Source organism: Vipera ursinii (assembly GCF_947247035.1).
Source record: "Vipera ursinii genome assembly, chromosome: 3".
Taxonomy (NCBI): Eukaryota; Metazoa; Chordata; class Lepidosauria; order Squamata; family Viperidae; genus Vipera; species Vipera ursinii.
Window position 1 is genome coordinate 170024285 of NC_139516.1, and position 17736 is coordinate 170042020.

Below are 17736 nucleotides of genomic sequence, written 5' to 3' on the forward strand. Positions count from 1 at the left end.
TGCCATCTGTTCCTAAGAAATTGAAAATGTCAATATGACCCATTTTTTAAAATAAATTATAAAGGAAATTATAGGTCAGTTAGCTTCACATCTGTCCCAGGAAAAAAGTCTTTTTTTTTTAAAAAAAAAAAAAGCAAACATATAAGTACGAGCCTCCCTTGTCCTTGGCTCTCTGGATTCCATAAAGATCAAGTCTGCCTCACTAACCTTCTAGGCATTTTGAGAGTGTCAACAAGCATGTGCAGGTTCGCATCCCACCAGGCTCAAGGTTGACTCAGCCTTCCATCCTTCCGAGGTAGGTAAAATGAGGACCCAGATTGTTGGGGGCAATTAAGCTGACTTTGTAATAATGCCGCTTGGGGTGTGTGTGAAAGCCCTAACAAGCAGGCATATACATAGAATGAAGGCTACTGCTAAGCTTGTAAGCCGCCCTGAGTCTTCGGAGAAGGGCGGGATATAAATGGAATTTTTAAAAAATGTAGACAAGGATGACATAATAGACTATATATACCTGGACTTTCATAAAAGCCTTTGACAAAATCCCTCACCAAAAGCTTGAGCAAACTCAGCTGTCAAGGGGTAATAGGTAGGTGCTCTTATGGACTGACAACTGGTTAAAAAACAGAAAATAGAGAGTAGGAATAAATGGGTGATTTGTACACTGGCAAATAATGTAAACCACTAATACATTAATGGAATCTAAGCTGGCAGTGTCTGCCCAGAAAAGGGTTCCTAGAATCACAGCAGACCACTTGATAAATGTTAACCCAGCATCCAGTTGCTATTAATGTCTCTCTCTCTCTCTCTCCCTCTCTCTCTCTCTCTCTCTCTGTGTGTGTGTGTGTGTGTGTGTGTGTGTGTGTGTGTGTGTACATATGTATATAGGTATATATAAATAAATAAATTCCATGCTTGGGATACTGAGACCAAAACTATTGAAATAGAAGCATCACTATATAGATGACAAATTACTTAGGGTAGAAGAAATCAGGATCTTAAACCACAATTAAAATGTGGATAAATATCCTGGCTTGTTATAAAATTGTCAATAGCCTCCAATTTGGATATAAGGAAAACTATGGATAAGAGAAAGTTTACTAATTTAATCATGATGAGCTCATAAAGAAGATCACAGGGTTGCATCTGTAAGCAAAAGACCTACCTAAATGGAGATGTAATCATCCCAAAGTAGTTATTATTAACTGTGTTCATATTATTAAAATAACAAGGACATGCATTTTATTTTAAATTTAAATTTATTAGCCACACAACTGCAGTGGACATGGAAATCAGAAAAGGTAAAACCTAATAAAATTAAAGTATTCTATTCTGTATTTTTATAAACAGATCTACTTACAACAAACCAGACGTGCTTTTCAGTTCATTTACACCTTTCTCCGGAACTTTACCCCCAGTAAACCATTTTTTGGTTGCAGAAAATAAAGATCGACTCAAGCCTTTTCTGGATATTAACTGAAAGATGGAAATATTTTCTTACTAAATTGCAGCAATTTATTATTCACCGAAAACACTTACTTTTCAGAGATTTACAGCTGTTTTAAAAAACTGTATTGCATGCAAAATACTAGATTCCAATCAAATCTTTATTAGCACAAAGGTGAAATAATGTTTTTTAAAACAAAATATGACAAAAAATCCACAAAATTTAAAAAATTAAGAATACATTTGAAACATATATAGTCTGCCTTTTTAAGACTTTTTTTTACACATGTGCGCCTGCACACCTACAGAGGAAGAGTAAAAAAAAAGTCAAATAAGTTTCTTTTTAGCTATACCTTCTGTTAAATACTGCTATTATCTTCAGAAAGCATAATATATGCTGTTTTAGGAAATGAATGAATTTACAGATCCACTCATCTATTGACTATTGCTATATAATTCTCTTCTGCAGCAGATATTAATTCAAAAGCAGGAATGTTCATATTTTATCAAAATAATCTGAAGGGATTTGCATAAAAGGAATCTTGCCTTTGTTGGCTCTAGGTTTCATTTGTTACTTCAAATAATTTAAAATACATTGTGTTGGTTTTCTAGATCATTACATCATCTTTATAAATGAATGGCAATGATATTTGTATTAAATTTGCATGTTAAATATCAATTATACTATACACAGGTACTTTGACATAAGCTGAGCTAAGGACTTTCACTGAAATAAATAATATACAGGATTTGTTCTGAATATATTCAAGATTTTACATAACAGGTTTTGATTGTAAATTTAGTTTGAATTTCAGCTAAGCCAACCCCCGCAATTTTATAAAAATAAAATTACTTACCTGATCATTCAGTTGCCTAATAGTTTTCTCTATATGTGGTAAAAGTCCTCTAAAAGTGAATTCTTGTATGAATTGCCGAATTCTATCATGATCTGTGAGTGTTAAACAAGTGCCATGAGGTGTCCACATATTTGATTTCTTTGATTCATGCATAGATAGATTTGGTTTTATGTAATCTGTGCCATCGAAGCAACTACTGTCGCTAGCATGATCCAACTGAAGTGGGTGAGTCTTAAAATTATTTGATAAACCATCTAAAAAAAGAAATTATATTCAAATCATTAAATTATGATTTGAAAACTGCTTACAGTAATCTTTAACTTACTATGGCAATTAGAAACAGACTTTCCATCACTAAACAATGAGGTTATAAAGCACAACCCCATCACTTAAGTGACGGCAATTGCTACAATCCCAGCTGCTGTTGTTAACCAAATCCCACAACTGTTAGGTGAGGCAACTTCCTGCTGGCTTCCCACAAGAAGTCAAAGGAAGGAAGCTGCAAGTCACAAGAAGCTTAGAAACAAGCCAGGGGTGTGTCTGTGAGGGGGTATATTATGTGTTAGAGCAGCATCCCGCAACCTTTTGAGGACCAGGGACCAGTTCTGTAGAAAAAGGGTTTTCCACGGACTGGAGGTACGTTGTTTTTACATGCTGCCCGCATACTGCAGATGCGGCTTTGCTTGTTTGCATGCACATGATAAGCTCTTATTTTTGCTTTTTAAAGCTTGAAGTTTTTATTTATAATCATACTATTATAATCACAGTTAAATAAATTGTCTCGGTAGAATAGCTATCTGAAAAGTAGGATATACCATATTTATGTGAAAGGAAGATCCCTCTGAATTAAAGACCATTTCCGCAAAAGAGGAAATATACTTTGCTACCCTCATCGCGTCCGCAGATAACCGCCCGGCTGCCCTGTTTAGGGTGACCCGCTCCCTCCTTAATCAGGAGGTGAGGGAGGAGCCCTTGCAGGGTTGTGCCGAGGAGTTTAGCCACCATCTGTCGGACAAAATCGCTCGGATTCGGACCGGTTTGGACTCCGACTGGGCAGAGTCTGACAATCAGGACATGGGCGGTCTTGTCGGTTATCTGGGAGGAGTTTGATCCTGTGACTCCGGAGGAAGTGGACAGGATCATGGGGAAGCTGAGCTCCACGTGTTTATTGGACCCGTGCCCTTCCTGGCTGGTTTATGCGGCTTGGGAGGGGACACGAGGCTGGCTCCAGGCGGTGATATCTGCTTCCTTGAGTGAGGGTAGTTTCCCCGCCGCCTTGAAGGAGGTGGTGGTGAGACCTCTCCTCAAGAAGCCTGCCTTGGACCCAGCTGTATTAAACAACTTTCGTCCGGTCTCCAACCTTCCCTTTCTTGCGAAGGTTGTTGAGAGTGTGGTGGCGCATCAGCTCCCTTTGGTCCTGGAGGAAGCTGACAATCTGGACCCGTACCAATCGGGTTTCAGGCCCAGGCACAGCACGGAGACAGCATTGGTCGCTCTGGTGAATGATCTCTGGAGGGCTCGGGACAGGGGTTGTTCCTCTGTCCTAGTCCTATTAGACCTCTCGGCGGCTTTCGATACTATCGACCATGGTATCCTGCTGCGGCATCTCAGGGGATTGGGAGTGGGAGGCACGGTCCTTCAGTGGTTCTCCTCCTACCTCCTGGGACGCTCGCAGTCGGTGTTGGCAGGGGGACAGAGATCGACCTCGAGGCCTCTCGTTTGCAGAGTTCCTCAGGGGTCAGTCCTCTCGCCTCTCCTGTTCAACATCTATATGAAGCCTCTGGGTGAGATCATTCGTGGTTTTGGAGTTGGGTATCATCAGTATGCTGATGATACGCAGCTTTTCATTTCGACCCCAAACCACCCCAGTGATGCCCTCAACGTGAAGTCCCGTTGCCTGGAGGCGGTCCGGGTCTGGATGGGGAGGAACAGGCTTCGGCTCAACCCTGACAAGACTGAGTGGCTGTGCGTGCTGGCATCTCGGGAAACTCAGATCATTCCATCTCTTACTATGGGGGGTGAGTTATTACCCCCTGTAGATAAGGCTCGCAACTTGGGAGTCCTCCTAGATTCACAGCTTTCTTTAGAAGATCATATAGTAACTGTGACTAGGGGGGCCTTTGCCCAGGTTCGCCTGGTGCGCCAGTTGCAGCCCTATCTAGACCGGGATGCCTTGCGCAGTCACTCATGCGCGTGTGACCTCTCAGTTAGACTACTGCAACACTCTCTACATGGGGCTGCCCTTGAGGACCACTCGGAGGCTCCAACTGGTGCAGAATGCAGCCGCGCGAGTTGTGTTGGGGGTCTCCTGATACTCCCATGTTACACCTCTGCTCCGTGAGCTGCATTGGCTTCCAGTTGCCTTCTGGGTGAGATTCAAGGTGCTGGTAATGACCTATAAAGCCCTATATGGCATGGGTCCGGAGTACCTTAGGGAGCACCTGCGGCCGGCATCAACTTCCCTCCGCCCAGTGCGCTCCCACAGAGAGCGCCTCCTCAGGGTGCCACCGGTCAGAGAATGCCAACTGATGGCCCCCAGGGGGAGGGCGTTCTCTGTGGGTGCGCCTGATCTTTGGAACCGTTTACCGGTTGAGCTCCGGATGGCTCCTGACCTTCGCTCCTTCCGACGTGATCTAAAAACCTATTTGTTAGAACAAGCCGGCCTGGTCTGATGGGTTTGGGGTTTTAATTATTGTTTTTAAGTAATTTATTTATTGTATTTGGGTACTATGGTTTAATCCATTTTTAATTTTTGTATTTTAGTATTTATTGCCCTGTTCACCGCCCTGAGTCCTTCGGGAGAAGGGCGGTATACAAATTAAATAAAATAAATAAATAAAAAAATATTGTAAACCACAAGATTATAAACAAGCAAAAATGGAATACTCTGCTTCCCCACCTTGTGGCAACTCCAGTCAAAAATATTCATCCTATAAAGTGTGCCTTTGCTACACCCCCCACAAAAGAAATAAAGTAAATAATAAGTTATGTAATTTCTCTCTATAAGTAATCCTATTAACAAAATTAAATGATCCTCAGTTGCATAAGACAAGGATTTTCTGTCCTGTACAGAAGCCACAACCTTATACAGAAACCTATAAATATACATACATTTTTCTCTCTTCATCCAACATACACAAGTAATCTTTCACTTGGGATCACAACCACAATTGGGACCAGAATTTGCATATGTCAGTGTGTTGGTAAAGTGAATGGTCAAGTGACCAGAACCAATTTTACAACCATTTTTACCACAGTCATTAAGTGAATCACAAAGCATCAGGACTTCCCAAACTACTTTGCTTGTTGGAAGCTGGCTGGGAAGGTTACAAATTGCAATCACATCACTACAAGATACTGCAACCATTGTAAATGCAAACTGGATGCCATGTACCCAAACTACAATCATATCACTGTGGGAGCCGTAACTTCATGGATGGGTCATAAGTCACTTTTTCCAAACCATCCTAATTTTGAACTGTCGTTATACAAATGGTTGTAAGTCAAAGACAACTTGTATAGTGAAAGGAAAAAGAAAGGAACTCATCTGCAATAAATAACATGCTCTTGGTGACAAATGATTCTTTATAAACCGGTAAAAGTATGGCAAATTCTAGTATAATCAAAATGCTATATAAAATACTTAGAATGATAGTTGGTCTATTTATTTAAAAAAATGCACCTTTGGAATCATTATCTAACCCATCCAGTGGTATGAAGTGATCAGAATTCTTATTTGAAATAACTGCATATGTACCATCTTCATAAAGTTCCTGTAAGAATAAAATATACAAAAACACTTTCAATTTTACAAAAATATTATGCATCAAAATATTGTAATGAAAAATGTTCATTAATTTTTAAACAATTTGGAACTTAAAGAGAAGCTTTGAAAGACAGGCATACAATATTCTCACTAAATTACAGATCAAATTTAAACATTTGTACAGACACTTGGGAGGGGGGTAAATACAGGTAATTCTCAACTTATGACCACAATAGAGCCCGAAATTTATATTGCTAACTGACAGAGTTAAGTGCATTTTGCTCCATTTTACCATTTTTCATGCCACAGTTGTAAAGTGAATCACTGTAGTTGTTAAGTTAATAATACGGCTGTTAAGCGAATCTGGCTTTCCCATTGACTTTGCTTGTCAGAAGGTCCTAAAAGGTCATAATGTGACCTTGGGACACAGCAACCGTCATAAACATGAACCAGTTGCCAAGCATTGCAATTTTGATCACATGACCATGGGGATGCTGCAGCAGTCGAAAATATGAAAAACAGTCATTAAGATTCTTTTTTCAATGCTGTTGTAACTTTGAACAATCACTAAATGAACTGTTGTTAAGTCAAGGACTGCATGTACTTTATATGTATTTTAATATATGAAGAATGGAAAATAAAAAGCATTACACTAGTTCTAAGATCTATTTTTGAAAGTGACCTATTTCATACTAAAAATTTCCATTAAATTAACTCCAAGTGTTTTCTGATCCCTTCCTTCAGCTTTCACTGTCGAAGGCCTCTTTGCCTGGAGCTAGCAAGACACAGACAATTTCAGAGATCTTCCTCTTTCTGTCAACCAGCCTTCAGTCTGGCAGCCTAAGAGGACAGTCAGGGAATCTGTCTCTCTACCATCTTCCTTTATTACCCAATAAAGGAGAATATTTGTGGTTCAGGGTTGAAATGAGGGGTCCTTTATTACTCAACTGATGGTTCTCCTGCTTTGCCAAATCCCTCTACTCCTCAAAATCAAAACCGCTGGCAAAAAGAAAGACCTCAAGCTTGGTATAGTTATTACTAATAAAATTTTGATCTATGAAAGTACAGTATCTCATGGAAGTTATCAATTATGTCCTTAATCTCTCTTATTTTTAATTTGCAATTGGAACAACTGTTCTATTTTATTGACAGAAGATATATTTCAGGTATAAAAGTGTTTGAGTTAAATAAAAATTATATGCCAATAATATGTCTCATTTTCAAATTATATATTTTTATACCAAGTGTATTGAAATTGTGCAATAGTTTGGTAATTTGTCAGGATATTCAATTAATTGGAAGAAGTTTTATAAGATTCTATAGTCTCTGAGGTTTCTATGGAAATCTGTAATAACTAGAGTTCAATTGTTGCAGAACTGGAAAGGGTAAATCCAAAAATCCACAGGTTTTCATTTTAGAGATAAATATATCAAATTTACCTTGAAAATCAACATGAATACAGAGTTAAATATTTTATTGAGTTTATGGAAAAAGGCAACTGTTGTAAAATTAACATTAAGTCAAGATTAATATACTTACACAGATATACATATGCTAATGTATTTAAATTACTATTCATATTAGATGTTTGTGTGATTCTAAGTCTATTGTGTTTTGTTCTTCAAATAAACAACCTAGAACTAAGGAGAAACTTCCTGACAGTTAGAACAATTAACCAGTGGAACAACCTGCCTCCAGGGGTGGTGAATGCTCCAACACTGGAGGTTTTTAAGAAGAGACTGGACAGCCATTTGCCTGAAATGGTATAAGGTTTCCTGCCTGAGCAGGGGGTTGGACTAGATGACCTCCAAGGTCCCTTCCAACTTCTTCTTCTTCTTCTTCTTCTTCTTCTTCTTCTTCTTCTTCTTCTTCTTCTTCTTCTTCTTCTTCTTCTTCTTCTTCTTCATTATTATTATTATTATTATTATTATTATTATTATTATTATTATTATTATTATTATTATTATTTATTATTATTTCCAAAGTTATTAGTTATTTTTAAGAACTCTGAACAAAGACTGTCCCATATCAATAGATGCTTAAAGCTGTTAAAAATATTAGGCACATTTCTTAAGATAAGACTAATTCTCATCTATTTTATTTATATTCTCATCTAAAAATATTTTTTCATTTATTAAATGCTCGAGATAATTTTAAAAAGGAGTTTGCAGTGAACTCATGTCAGAAATATAAAATGGATGTGGAGTGGTTTGAATCTAATAAACAAATGATGGATGGATGGATGGATGGATGGATGGATAGATACCTGAGTTTGTAAACTGTTTTTCTGAAGGTATTGGCTCCAGGGATCAGGAATCTGTTCATCTATTCCTCGATTAGACACACGAGAATTTATCTTAAGCAAGTAGCAACCCTGAGTTCCATATCTCTGTTTCATTTCTTCATATACTGAATCAGCTCTGCAAAGATGTTAAATATGGCCAAGAGAAAACTATGACATTTTGAAAGACTTAAAGAGAGAATAGGAGAGACTTTAATGAGAATAAATTTATTAAATATAAGGAATACAATTATGAGTAGCACAAGGATGTTTTCTGGTTGAAGAGGCAAAATTTGAGCTTTGAATTTTTAAACACAAAAGGAAAAATATGACATAGGGGTAATTAGGTAGAGAAAATATTTTATTCTTAGATAATAATTTTTCCTTCTGCTACCAGATGGAATATACCAAATTATAATTGCCACTTGAATGATTTTAGCTTCAGTTTCTTTTAGAGGTATCAATGAATTACAATTATGTTATCAAAAGATAATTTATTGGACAATAGATTACTTTATGAAAAATCCAAGAATGGGTGCATAGTCAATAATTAACATTCATTCATCAGAAAAACTAGAATAAGTGCAGTGTAAATGAAGTCAAGACAAAATAAGATAGTGAAGCTGGAGCCCTAGTTCGTTATTCCCCTAACTAGCCAGAATTCAAGATTGTTTTAAATATATTGCCTTGAATGGTAGTAATGGCATAAGCTTGGGAAAAAATCCTTTCTTTTTATACATATTTTATAACCCAATGTAGAATTATAAAAAGAATGTAAAGAAGAAATTAAAATATGACTCTATCTTGGAGAAGTCTCCTAGGCTAAAGTTTAAGTTTAAGTTTATTGAATTTATATACCGCCCTTTTCCCGTAGGACTCAGGGCGGTTTACAAAGTATTTAAAAACATCAATACAAGAGTTAAAAACAGTTAAAATAATTAAGTTTGTTCCCTGAGGGGGGGGGAAACTCAGCCTGGGCCGGAAAGCTCAAAGAGCCAGGTCTTCAGGTCCTGGCGGAATGACCGAAGGTCGGGGGTAGTCCTAAGCTCCACAGGCAGCTGGTTCCAAAGGGCAGGCGCACCCACTGAGAAGGCCCTCCCAGTGGGTGTTATCCGCCGGCAGTCTTTTACAGGCGGCACCCTGAGAAGGCCCTCCAAGTGGGAGCGCACAGGACGAAGGGAACTTGATGCCAGCAGTAGGTGTTCCCTCAAATATCCCGGACCCAAGCCATTTAGGGCTTTATAGGTCATCACCAGCACCTTGAATTTCACCCGGAGGGCAACCGGAAGCCAATGTAGCTGAAGATTCTCCATGTTTAATACTATTTATTTTTAAGAAAATTCCATTATGTACAATAGAAGTTAAAAATATTAAATAATGAACAATTATTTTTTCTTCCAAACTCTTTTCTATAAGGTGATGGAGAATGGCGTTGGACAAGCAGCAACTTATTTCCCACTGGTAAGAATCATTTAAATCCACATTACTGATTTATCTTAATGACCAAACTAATTAGGTGTCTTTAGGCTACCTTTTCATCTATTTTAAATCAAATAAATGGACAACAAACTTGAAATTAATATTTCAGAAGCCTAATGAAGTATTAGTGATGCCTACTCACCTTTGTTCCTCTCCTATGCTCACATCGTGCAACAACACGTAATATTTCAATGTGTTTGGAATAAACCATTTTGGATAGGAATATTCATTACTATGTTGAATCCGATGTTGCTCTTGTGATAGTTTTAGAAACTGTTCCACAGGTTCAGATTCACTAGATGATACCACGAGCATACCTTACTTAATGTTAAGGTGGAATCACAACTGAAAAAGTTAGTTAATGACTAATAGGAATACTAAAGAAGCATGGAAAATGTTGGGTGTAGTTGATCACTTTAGTGACAATGGCCAAGGCATCAATTCATAATGCATAATGAAGGCAATGGTAAACCTGTATTTTTACCAAAAAGCCCACACTGATAGAAATATAAAATGATTGATAATATAGTGCTAGAGAATGGTCCCCTCAGGTTGAATGACATTCAAAATACTGTCGAGGAAGAGCTGAGGATATTTCAAGTACTACTGGCTAAATTAAAGCATTCATGACGTCTAATTGCTAATGTTGCCACACAAATAATACTCGCTTATCTACTGGTTGGAAGTTGCAGTCAATCTTCCAAGTTATGGCCACTGAACACCCCCATGGTCATGTGATCAAATACAGCTCACCCATATTTATTACCATAGCATGCACTTCTTCCCATCCACTTATTACCCTTCTCTGTCCTTCTGGCCACCCTGCACTCAGCTGTCTATCCCTGCTACACAAACCCCATAGCTGACCTTTGCTACTTTCTTGTTCCCGCTGCCGGTGAAGCATGCCTAAGGTAGCCGTTGGTTCTTCATGAGGCCACCAAGTAGGAAGATGATGAAGGCCAGATGAGGGTGCAGGTAGGAGCAGCAGGAGACAGTTGCAAAGTGCAGGGCAGCCCTAAGGGCAGAAATGGGGAAAATAGGTGGGATGGGGAAATAGAAGTGGAGGCAAGGGTGGCAAGGCAGAAGAAGCTGAGTCCTTGCCTAATGATGGCACAAACCTGGCCTAAACAACCACAACTGGTACTATTAGAACTGCCATCTTTGAGCAGTGGGATCATGTAATGTTTAGCTTAATGACATCATTTAGAGATGGAAATTATGATCCTTAATTAAAATAATTAAGTGTGGCATCTTTGAACAGAAAAAATTCTGAAGCTCCAAAGAGAGAATTACAGAAGGAACGTGGGATGTAGGACTCATGAACATGGGAAAGTTCAATACACTGAAAGATGAAATGAAATGACTAAATGTTGGCATCTTAGGCAGCAATAAATCAAGATGGATTTGGATCAGACATTTTTAGTGATAAGATCATACTATTAAATACTCAGGATTTTAAAAACAAAGAAACAGTGTTGCTATAATAGTTAAGGGAGGTATAGCAAGAACATTACTTAACTACAACGCAATCAGTGATAACAGTTAGATTTGTTGACAATCCTTTAACATAATGATCAAACTTATGCTCCAACCACAATGCAGAAGAAGAGGCAGAACACCTCCTTCAAACAACCAAAACAATGCCCCTCTACATATATACTACCAGATGTACACAGAAATCAAATTGATTATATTACTGCTAAAAGGAGGTGAGAAGCTCAATTCTAGCATCAAAGACATGGCCAAATTGACTGTGGAATGCATCATGAACTGCTCACGTGCAAGTTCCAAGTCGAGCTAAAGAAGATAGCCAGTCAGTTTCCATAATATGAATATATACCCACCATTTTCAAGGAGAACATCAAGAATAACTCTGAAGTCCTGAACCTCATTGATAGAGAACCAGAGGAATTTTGTAATAAACTTAAGTTGTTAAGGTTGAATGTGAAAAGAGATTGTCAAAATTGAAGAAAGAGAAGAAAACAAACTGGTTATCGGAACAAACAATGGAAATTGCAAAGAAGATAAACCAAAGCCAGGAAAGACAAAAATCTCAGAAAGGATTTGGATCACTTCTTGTTGAGTTATTCAAACTATAGAATCGTGGTCTGTCTGAAGCTAATATATCATGTCCATCCATTTCTAAGGATACAGGCTACATAGTGGTTTAGGAACTCATGGTCTGATGCTGGCATAGATTGAAGAAAGCTCTCTCGATAAGCTTCAAACCATGGGGTGGTAGCTGAAATAAATGAGAAATTTAAAAGATGGTTATAAACCTTTTTGCTATGAGACAGAAATACAATTTGAAAAAAAATAGCTAGTGCTAATTTAAAAAATGGACCAAGAAAATATTTATATTTTTGGTGAGAGGATTGGAAGGATTAGCATATGATTTCAGCATCTACTACAGATTTGCTAGTATTTAAATATAATTATTAGTCATTATTCAATGAATCACTTCAACTTTTAGATATTTTTCAAAATACGTATATCTACAATTTAAATGCACTTTTGGATTCCATTTATTAATATTTGCCATTCTCAAATATTTCTTGCTTGTATAGGAGGCAAAACTGAAATAGTTCTACAGATATTTTCCTGAAATTCAATATATCAGAATTAGAATTAATAATTTGTTTACATTAGTTTAAGCATGCCTTAAAAATAAAAGTGATGCTACCTTTATTAGAAAAATAATTAAGGTAAAATGTGTCATGGCATTTTAGGAACGTTTTGACACTAAAGAATATAATAGAGGCATGCATCAATTTTTTTAAAAAAATGCATACAAAATCACAATGCTAAAGAGTGCCACAAGATGTAAGAATAGGAGAACTCTATTTTTTTACAGACTATGCAATGTTCTCATTAAGAGTCCAGAAGAGCATTATGCATGCATGCATTCCACATTGGTAGAAGTTTATTCTATTTCAGAATAAAATTAATCTTTAGGAAAAAAATCATTATCAAGTCATTATCTGTTATATTATTATACTGATTTGACTGTTTTGTGATATGCAGATGCAGTATTTAGTTTTTAAATTTTTAAAAAGGAAACATATGTGCATAAAGTATTTTAAATGTATCCATGTTTGTGACATGGTAAAGGATTAAAAATAAACCCCTTTATCTCAAGTATTTTCAAGATCAATACTGCAAATACTTCACCAAATCCTAAACTGGGAAAAACACAAATGCATAAATAGATGAAGTCATGTGACTGCTTCTTCCTGCAACTGAAGTGTAAATGTTTTGTGATATATTTAAAAGGTGGCAAGAAGGGACAAAGATACTTCTGCTTTCAACAGCTTAGCTATTGAGTAATAATTATTTTCAGATGGCGACAGTGTTTTGCAACAAAAGACTCAGTGACTTCTCTCCACTGAGGAAACGACAATATTTCAGTGCTCTCCTTAAAGAAAAATATTCATTCATTTATTCAATTTCTACAGCCACCCATCTCAGTTAATGACTCTGAGTAGCTTACAACTCAAAAAATATATTACAATTAAAAATACTGAAAGTCTTTTAAAACAGCAAAAACTCTAAAAAGATCCAGATTAAATAATAAACAGGAGCAAGATTTTGACCAGCTAGTAATACAGCAAGGAAATTGGGCCCTTAACACATTCAGCACTCCAGCGCAAAATCAGAGTTGTGACCACTGTTTGAGGACAACTTATAGTCAAATATAGTCAGTGTGTTAAATCTATCTTTTATAGAACCATAAATATTTGAAAATTAGTAGTAACAATTTGTACAAAAGTATCCATAAATTTGTTTCTACTGTTCAACAAGCCTTTGCAATAGACTCCTGCAAATCACACTATATAGCAGTATTATATCAATCGACATACCCACATAAATCACAATGCTATTTCCTTTTAGGATGAGCAATGTTATACAGAAAACAGAAAAGAAAGAAAAAAAGGAATTAAAGACAGGAGATAAAGAAACATTGTGAAACTTAGTTTACAACAACACCATGTGATGTATTCATCTATCCTTGCAAAAAATCTTTGCTTCCATATTAATTCCTTCACTTCATACTTACTTTTTTTTCTACAAATGACTCTCCTCTCTCTTTTTCAGCATCTTATTAATTCTAAACATACTGTCAGTTTCCTAAGCAGATACTCACCAGTCACCATTACTTGTTCTTGACTTTCAAAATGGTCCAGCCATTTTTTAAAATTCCATTCCCTTGTTCCCATTTGTTCACTATCACATCGTTGAATATCTTTCCCCCATTGGATAGCATTTATTTCAGAATATTACAAGATTTTTTCTCATGCTCCCTATTTTGTTTTCCATTTTCATTATTGATAATATGCAACTATCACCAAAATAAGGCTTCTTTATCCTTTTGTATATACTAACAACTCCTTAGTGACACCGATTCATATTTTCCAGACTTTACATTTTAAGACCTTTCGTTCATAATTAGTCGTGTATTCAACAACTCTACTTTGTAAGATGAGGCTATCTTCAAATCTATTATATCCCTCGTTTGATTTAGTTGTATACCATATTTTCTTTATACTGTATACCATATTTTCTTTTTATTCATGAATTCATTTGTACCATTAACTCCTCTTATATTCCAAGTTAAAATTTTCCTTATGCTTCATTTATCACCAGATCAGAATACAGCCACTGAGATTTACTGTCCATCATTATTTAGGTCAATCAGTGCTTCACATAATACTTTTTTATTTAAATAAGATGTACATTATACCTGTGGCATAGGAAAATAGCAAGGACAATACTGATCAATTTTAGCCAGTGTGTCACAAACATCTGCTCACAGAATCTTGGAAAGTCAGAATCTTTAAACTAGAAATTATCTTTCAAACCAACATACTGCATCCCATCAATTAAGAGATAAATGCAATAAACTGACACATAGTCAGGATACATCTTATCTAGTTCATAAACTGTGTTAAAAAAGGAATCTAGGTACAGGAGAGAAAGACATAAGATTTATAAAATCAGAATCCCAGCAAAACTTTTAAGGAAGATTTATTCTGGCTACTTATATAAAAGAATAAAGGACATCAACAGACTATTTAGAACCCAGGCAGCTGAAATCCCACCATTTTCTCTAATGCAACTTTCTTTTAGAAGGCAAGTAGCGTGTTAGAAGAGAAAATAATTTTCAGAAATGCACCTCAAGTATTATTCCATAGATTCTAATGGTAACACACAATTTTATCCATACAAATTTCACTGTTATTCTTAAGAGAAATACTGTATCATTGCTCTTTTCTGCAAAAATGCCCCAGGAATAATCAGTTGGGTTTGGGTTTTTTTTAAAAAAGAAAACTTTCTTGATGAAATACAACCAAATTTAGCAAAGCACATATGTAAGAATAAATTTATTATGTAATAATAAGGAACCATTCATAAGTTATTTTAACAAGAAAATGAACAGAAATTCATATATAATTCCAAGAGCATTTCTGATACCATGTATGCATAGACATTATTTAAAATAAGAGAAAGGAATGTACTTTTCATGCAGTAGATATTATAAAAGTCAGCCTACACAATCAATCAAAAATTGAAAATATGATTTTTCTGCACTTAAAATTTCACAATCAGTCAGCAATAGTATATGAATCAACTAGAGAAACACAGCCACCACCAATATTCTTCCAGGAAAAAAAGGCAATTTTGAGAAAGCACTACACTACAATTGGGTTATAAAGAAATATGGAAGCATTATATAACAGAGGAATAGAAATGGTACAGAAACCCCACCTATCACACAAAATACCTGAATAAAATGTGGATGTGTTCAGTCCCATCAATGTGTCTTTCCAACTACTGTACCAAGGAACACTAGCTTTAACTGAGTGATCTGACAGAGAAAACATGGAATTATTACACTAAGAAAATAGAGTTTGAAATATCTTGCTCACCACGTTATATTTCCTACATTTTAATACATGCATAGCCAATATGTATTTAGTTCAAACTGATCTTTTTGGAATAGTTCACACTTTCTGAACAAAACTTGAAAAATACATTAACATATATCTATTTGCAGCACGTTGAAGCTGGTATCCTGTTGGAACAAAAATATATGAAATATAGCTAATTTTCAAAATTATGATAAGGCAAATGTACATAAGTTCAAGAACAATGTTTTATGGGCAATTGATATCTTTCCAAAAGTTAAGGAAGTTAGTTGGACTTACTATCACATGCTATTTTAGTCACCAGAAGATATACCCAACAGGAAAAAATGAACTTCATTCCTTCCCATTACAAAACAAGGGTAAGAATTCTGCTTTCTGTGGAAGTAGCCCTTCCTAACTTAAGTTTCTTACTTTGATAACAACCACTTTAACACTCCTTATATACATTAATCAATAACATTTAAACACAGCAAAGAAAGTTAATTCAGAAATGACACACATTCATATCCCATACATAAATTTGTACTCTCTAGAAATCTGGGTGGGTCCTCTGGTAACTAGAGAGGCACATTATAGTAAATCTTATTTATATTCTCCTTCACCAAAAATATTGCTGACAGGTAGGATATGGCTAAAATAAATTTAACATTTTAGTTTATGTTAACAAGATACTATTGATTTATTCCAATTTAAGCATATTAATGTCAAAAGGGATATTGTTCAAAAAATTAATTGAAATGAGCAAATTAACAGTCCAGGAAAAACTGCTACATTCGTATGCAAAAAATCAAGAATTTAGTACACTGTTGATTTACTCTAAACCAAGCTATCCACTGGAATCTGCAATTTTCCTCCTTCCATTAATGGGAATGGGTTACATAATCAGAAATTATTTGTTTAATGCAGAGGTGCTTCTAGATGCTTTTGACCCATCAAACCCAAACAGCATGGCTAATCACAAGAGGCTGTAGGAATTAATCCAGAAACATCAGATTCTGGCACCAAGTTACCTAGCCCTGATAACCAAGCTGGAAGATTCAAATCCAGGAAGCCCCCACTGGGAACTTGCACATCTGCCCAACAACTTTTAACCTCGATTCCAATGGAAAGCCAAATGAGTCTCTGAACAACCAGACGTGGGTAGATATATAAATGACCCCACAAAAAAGATGCCAGGTTTTGAACTACCACATCAGCAATGGACAATCCTGAACAGGATTTGTACTTCATATGGCATCTGCCAGGGTCTCTACATAGATGAGGCATACTCTTCCCTCAGTTTGACTGGGGGGGAGGTCCCAGGTCAAACTGTAGATCACATTGTATGTGTACATATATGTGTATGCTTTTGAGAGCAGGCAACAGTGTTTCATTTTTAATGTGTGCCAGTGTGCCCACAGTAAAAAATAACAATAAAGGTTATCTATCTATTTGGGGCCGGCTGCAAGCTGAAGGGATATACCAGTCCGGTATCTGATATTTTTTTTAACAAACAATGCCCTGCAAAGTTATATTGCCTAGACTTTGGTACTTGAACATAGGTCTTTTTTATCATTTATACTTTATTGTATTTTACTAATCTAGGTGAAATGTAAATATATATTGTCAGTCCATGTATGATATGCCATATGCTAAATAAAATAAATAATACCTAGTCCTGAGTTAGGAATTATTTGTAGGACAAATCCTGGTTATTGATCTCTTTACAAGCCAAGATTCATTATCGCAAACAGAATGAAAAACTATGTCTTTATCTTAGCTGCATTCCATTTAATAATTAACTCTAAAGAGTTTTAAAACTTATAAAATCAAACCAAAATCCTCTCCTCAATTTTTTTTTACCAGCTGGTAGCTATTTTCAAACAAAGAAAAGCAACATTATGCACAGTGAATCATAAGAGATCAGTTTTACTCAGTAAGATTCTTTGGTTTTCATGATATTTATATTCATTCTAACTACACACTAATAATATGGAAACTAAA

The 17736-nt window shown here is 36.1% G+C and overlaps 1 protein-coding gene across 3 annotated transcripts in view; it reads right to left on the reverse strand.

The window, feature by feature from the left end:
• TRAPPC8 (trafficking protein particle complex subunit 8) overlaps window positions 1-17736 on the reverse strand; it is a 63817-nt gene that overhangs the window by 37733 nt on the left and 8348 nt on the right. For 2 of the 3 annotated variants that reach the window (XM_083359674.1, XM_083359673.1), the window contains exons 3-9: window positions 15609-15692; window positions 11979-12068; window positions 9969-10143; window positions 8333-8486; window positions 5983-6073; window positions 2301-2554; window positions 1358-1473 (exon numbers count right to left, since the gene is read on the reverse strand). In XM_083359674.1, coding sequence (XP_083215800.1) covers window positions 1358-1473; window positions 2301-2554; window positions 5983-6073; window positions 8333-8486; window positions 9969-10143; window positions 11979-12068; window positions 15609-15692 — 964 coding nt within the window. Of the gene's footprint in view, window positions 1-1357; window positions 1474-2300; window positions 2555-5982; window positions 6074-8332; window positions 8487-9968; window positions 10144-10693; window positions 10842-11670; window positions 11740-11978; window positions 12069-15608; window positions 15693-17736 lie in introns of those variants that run through there. The other variant, XM_083359675.1, reaches the window with a different exon arrangement.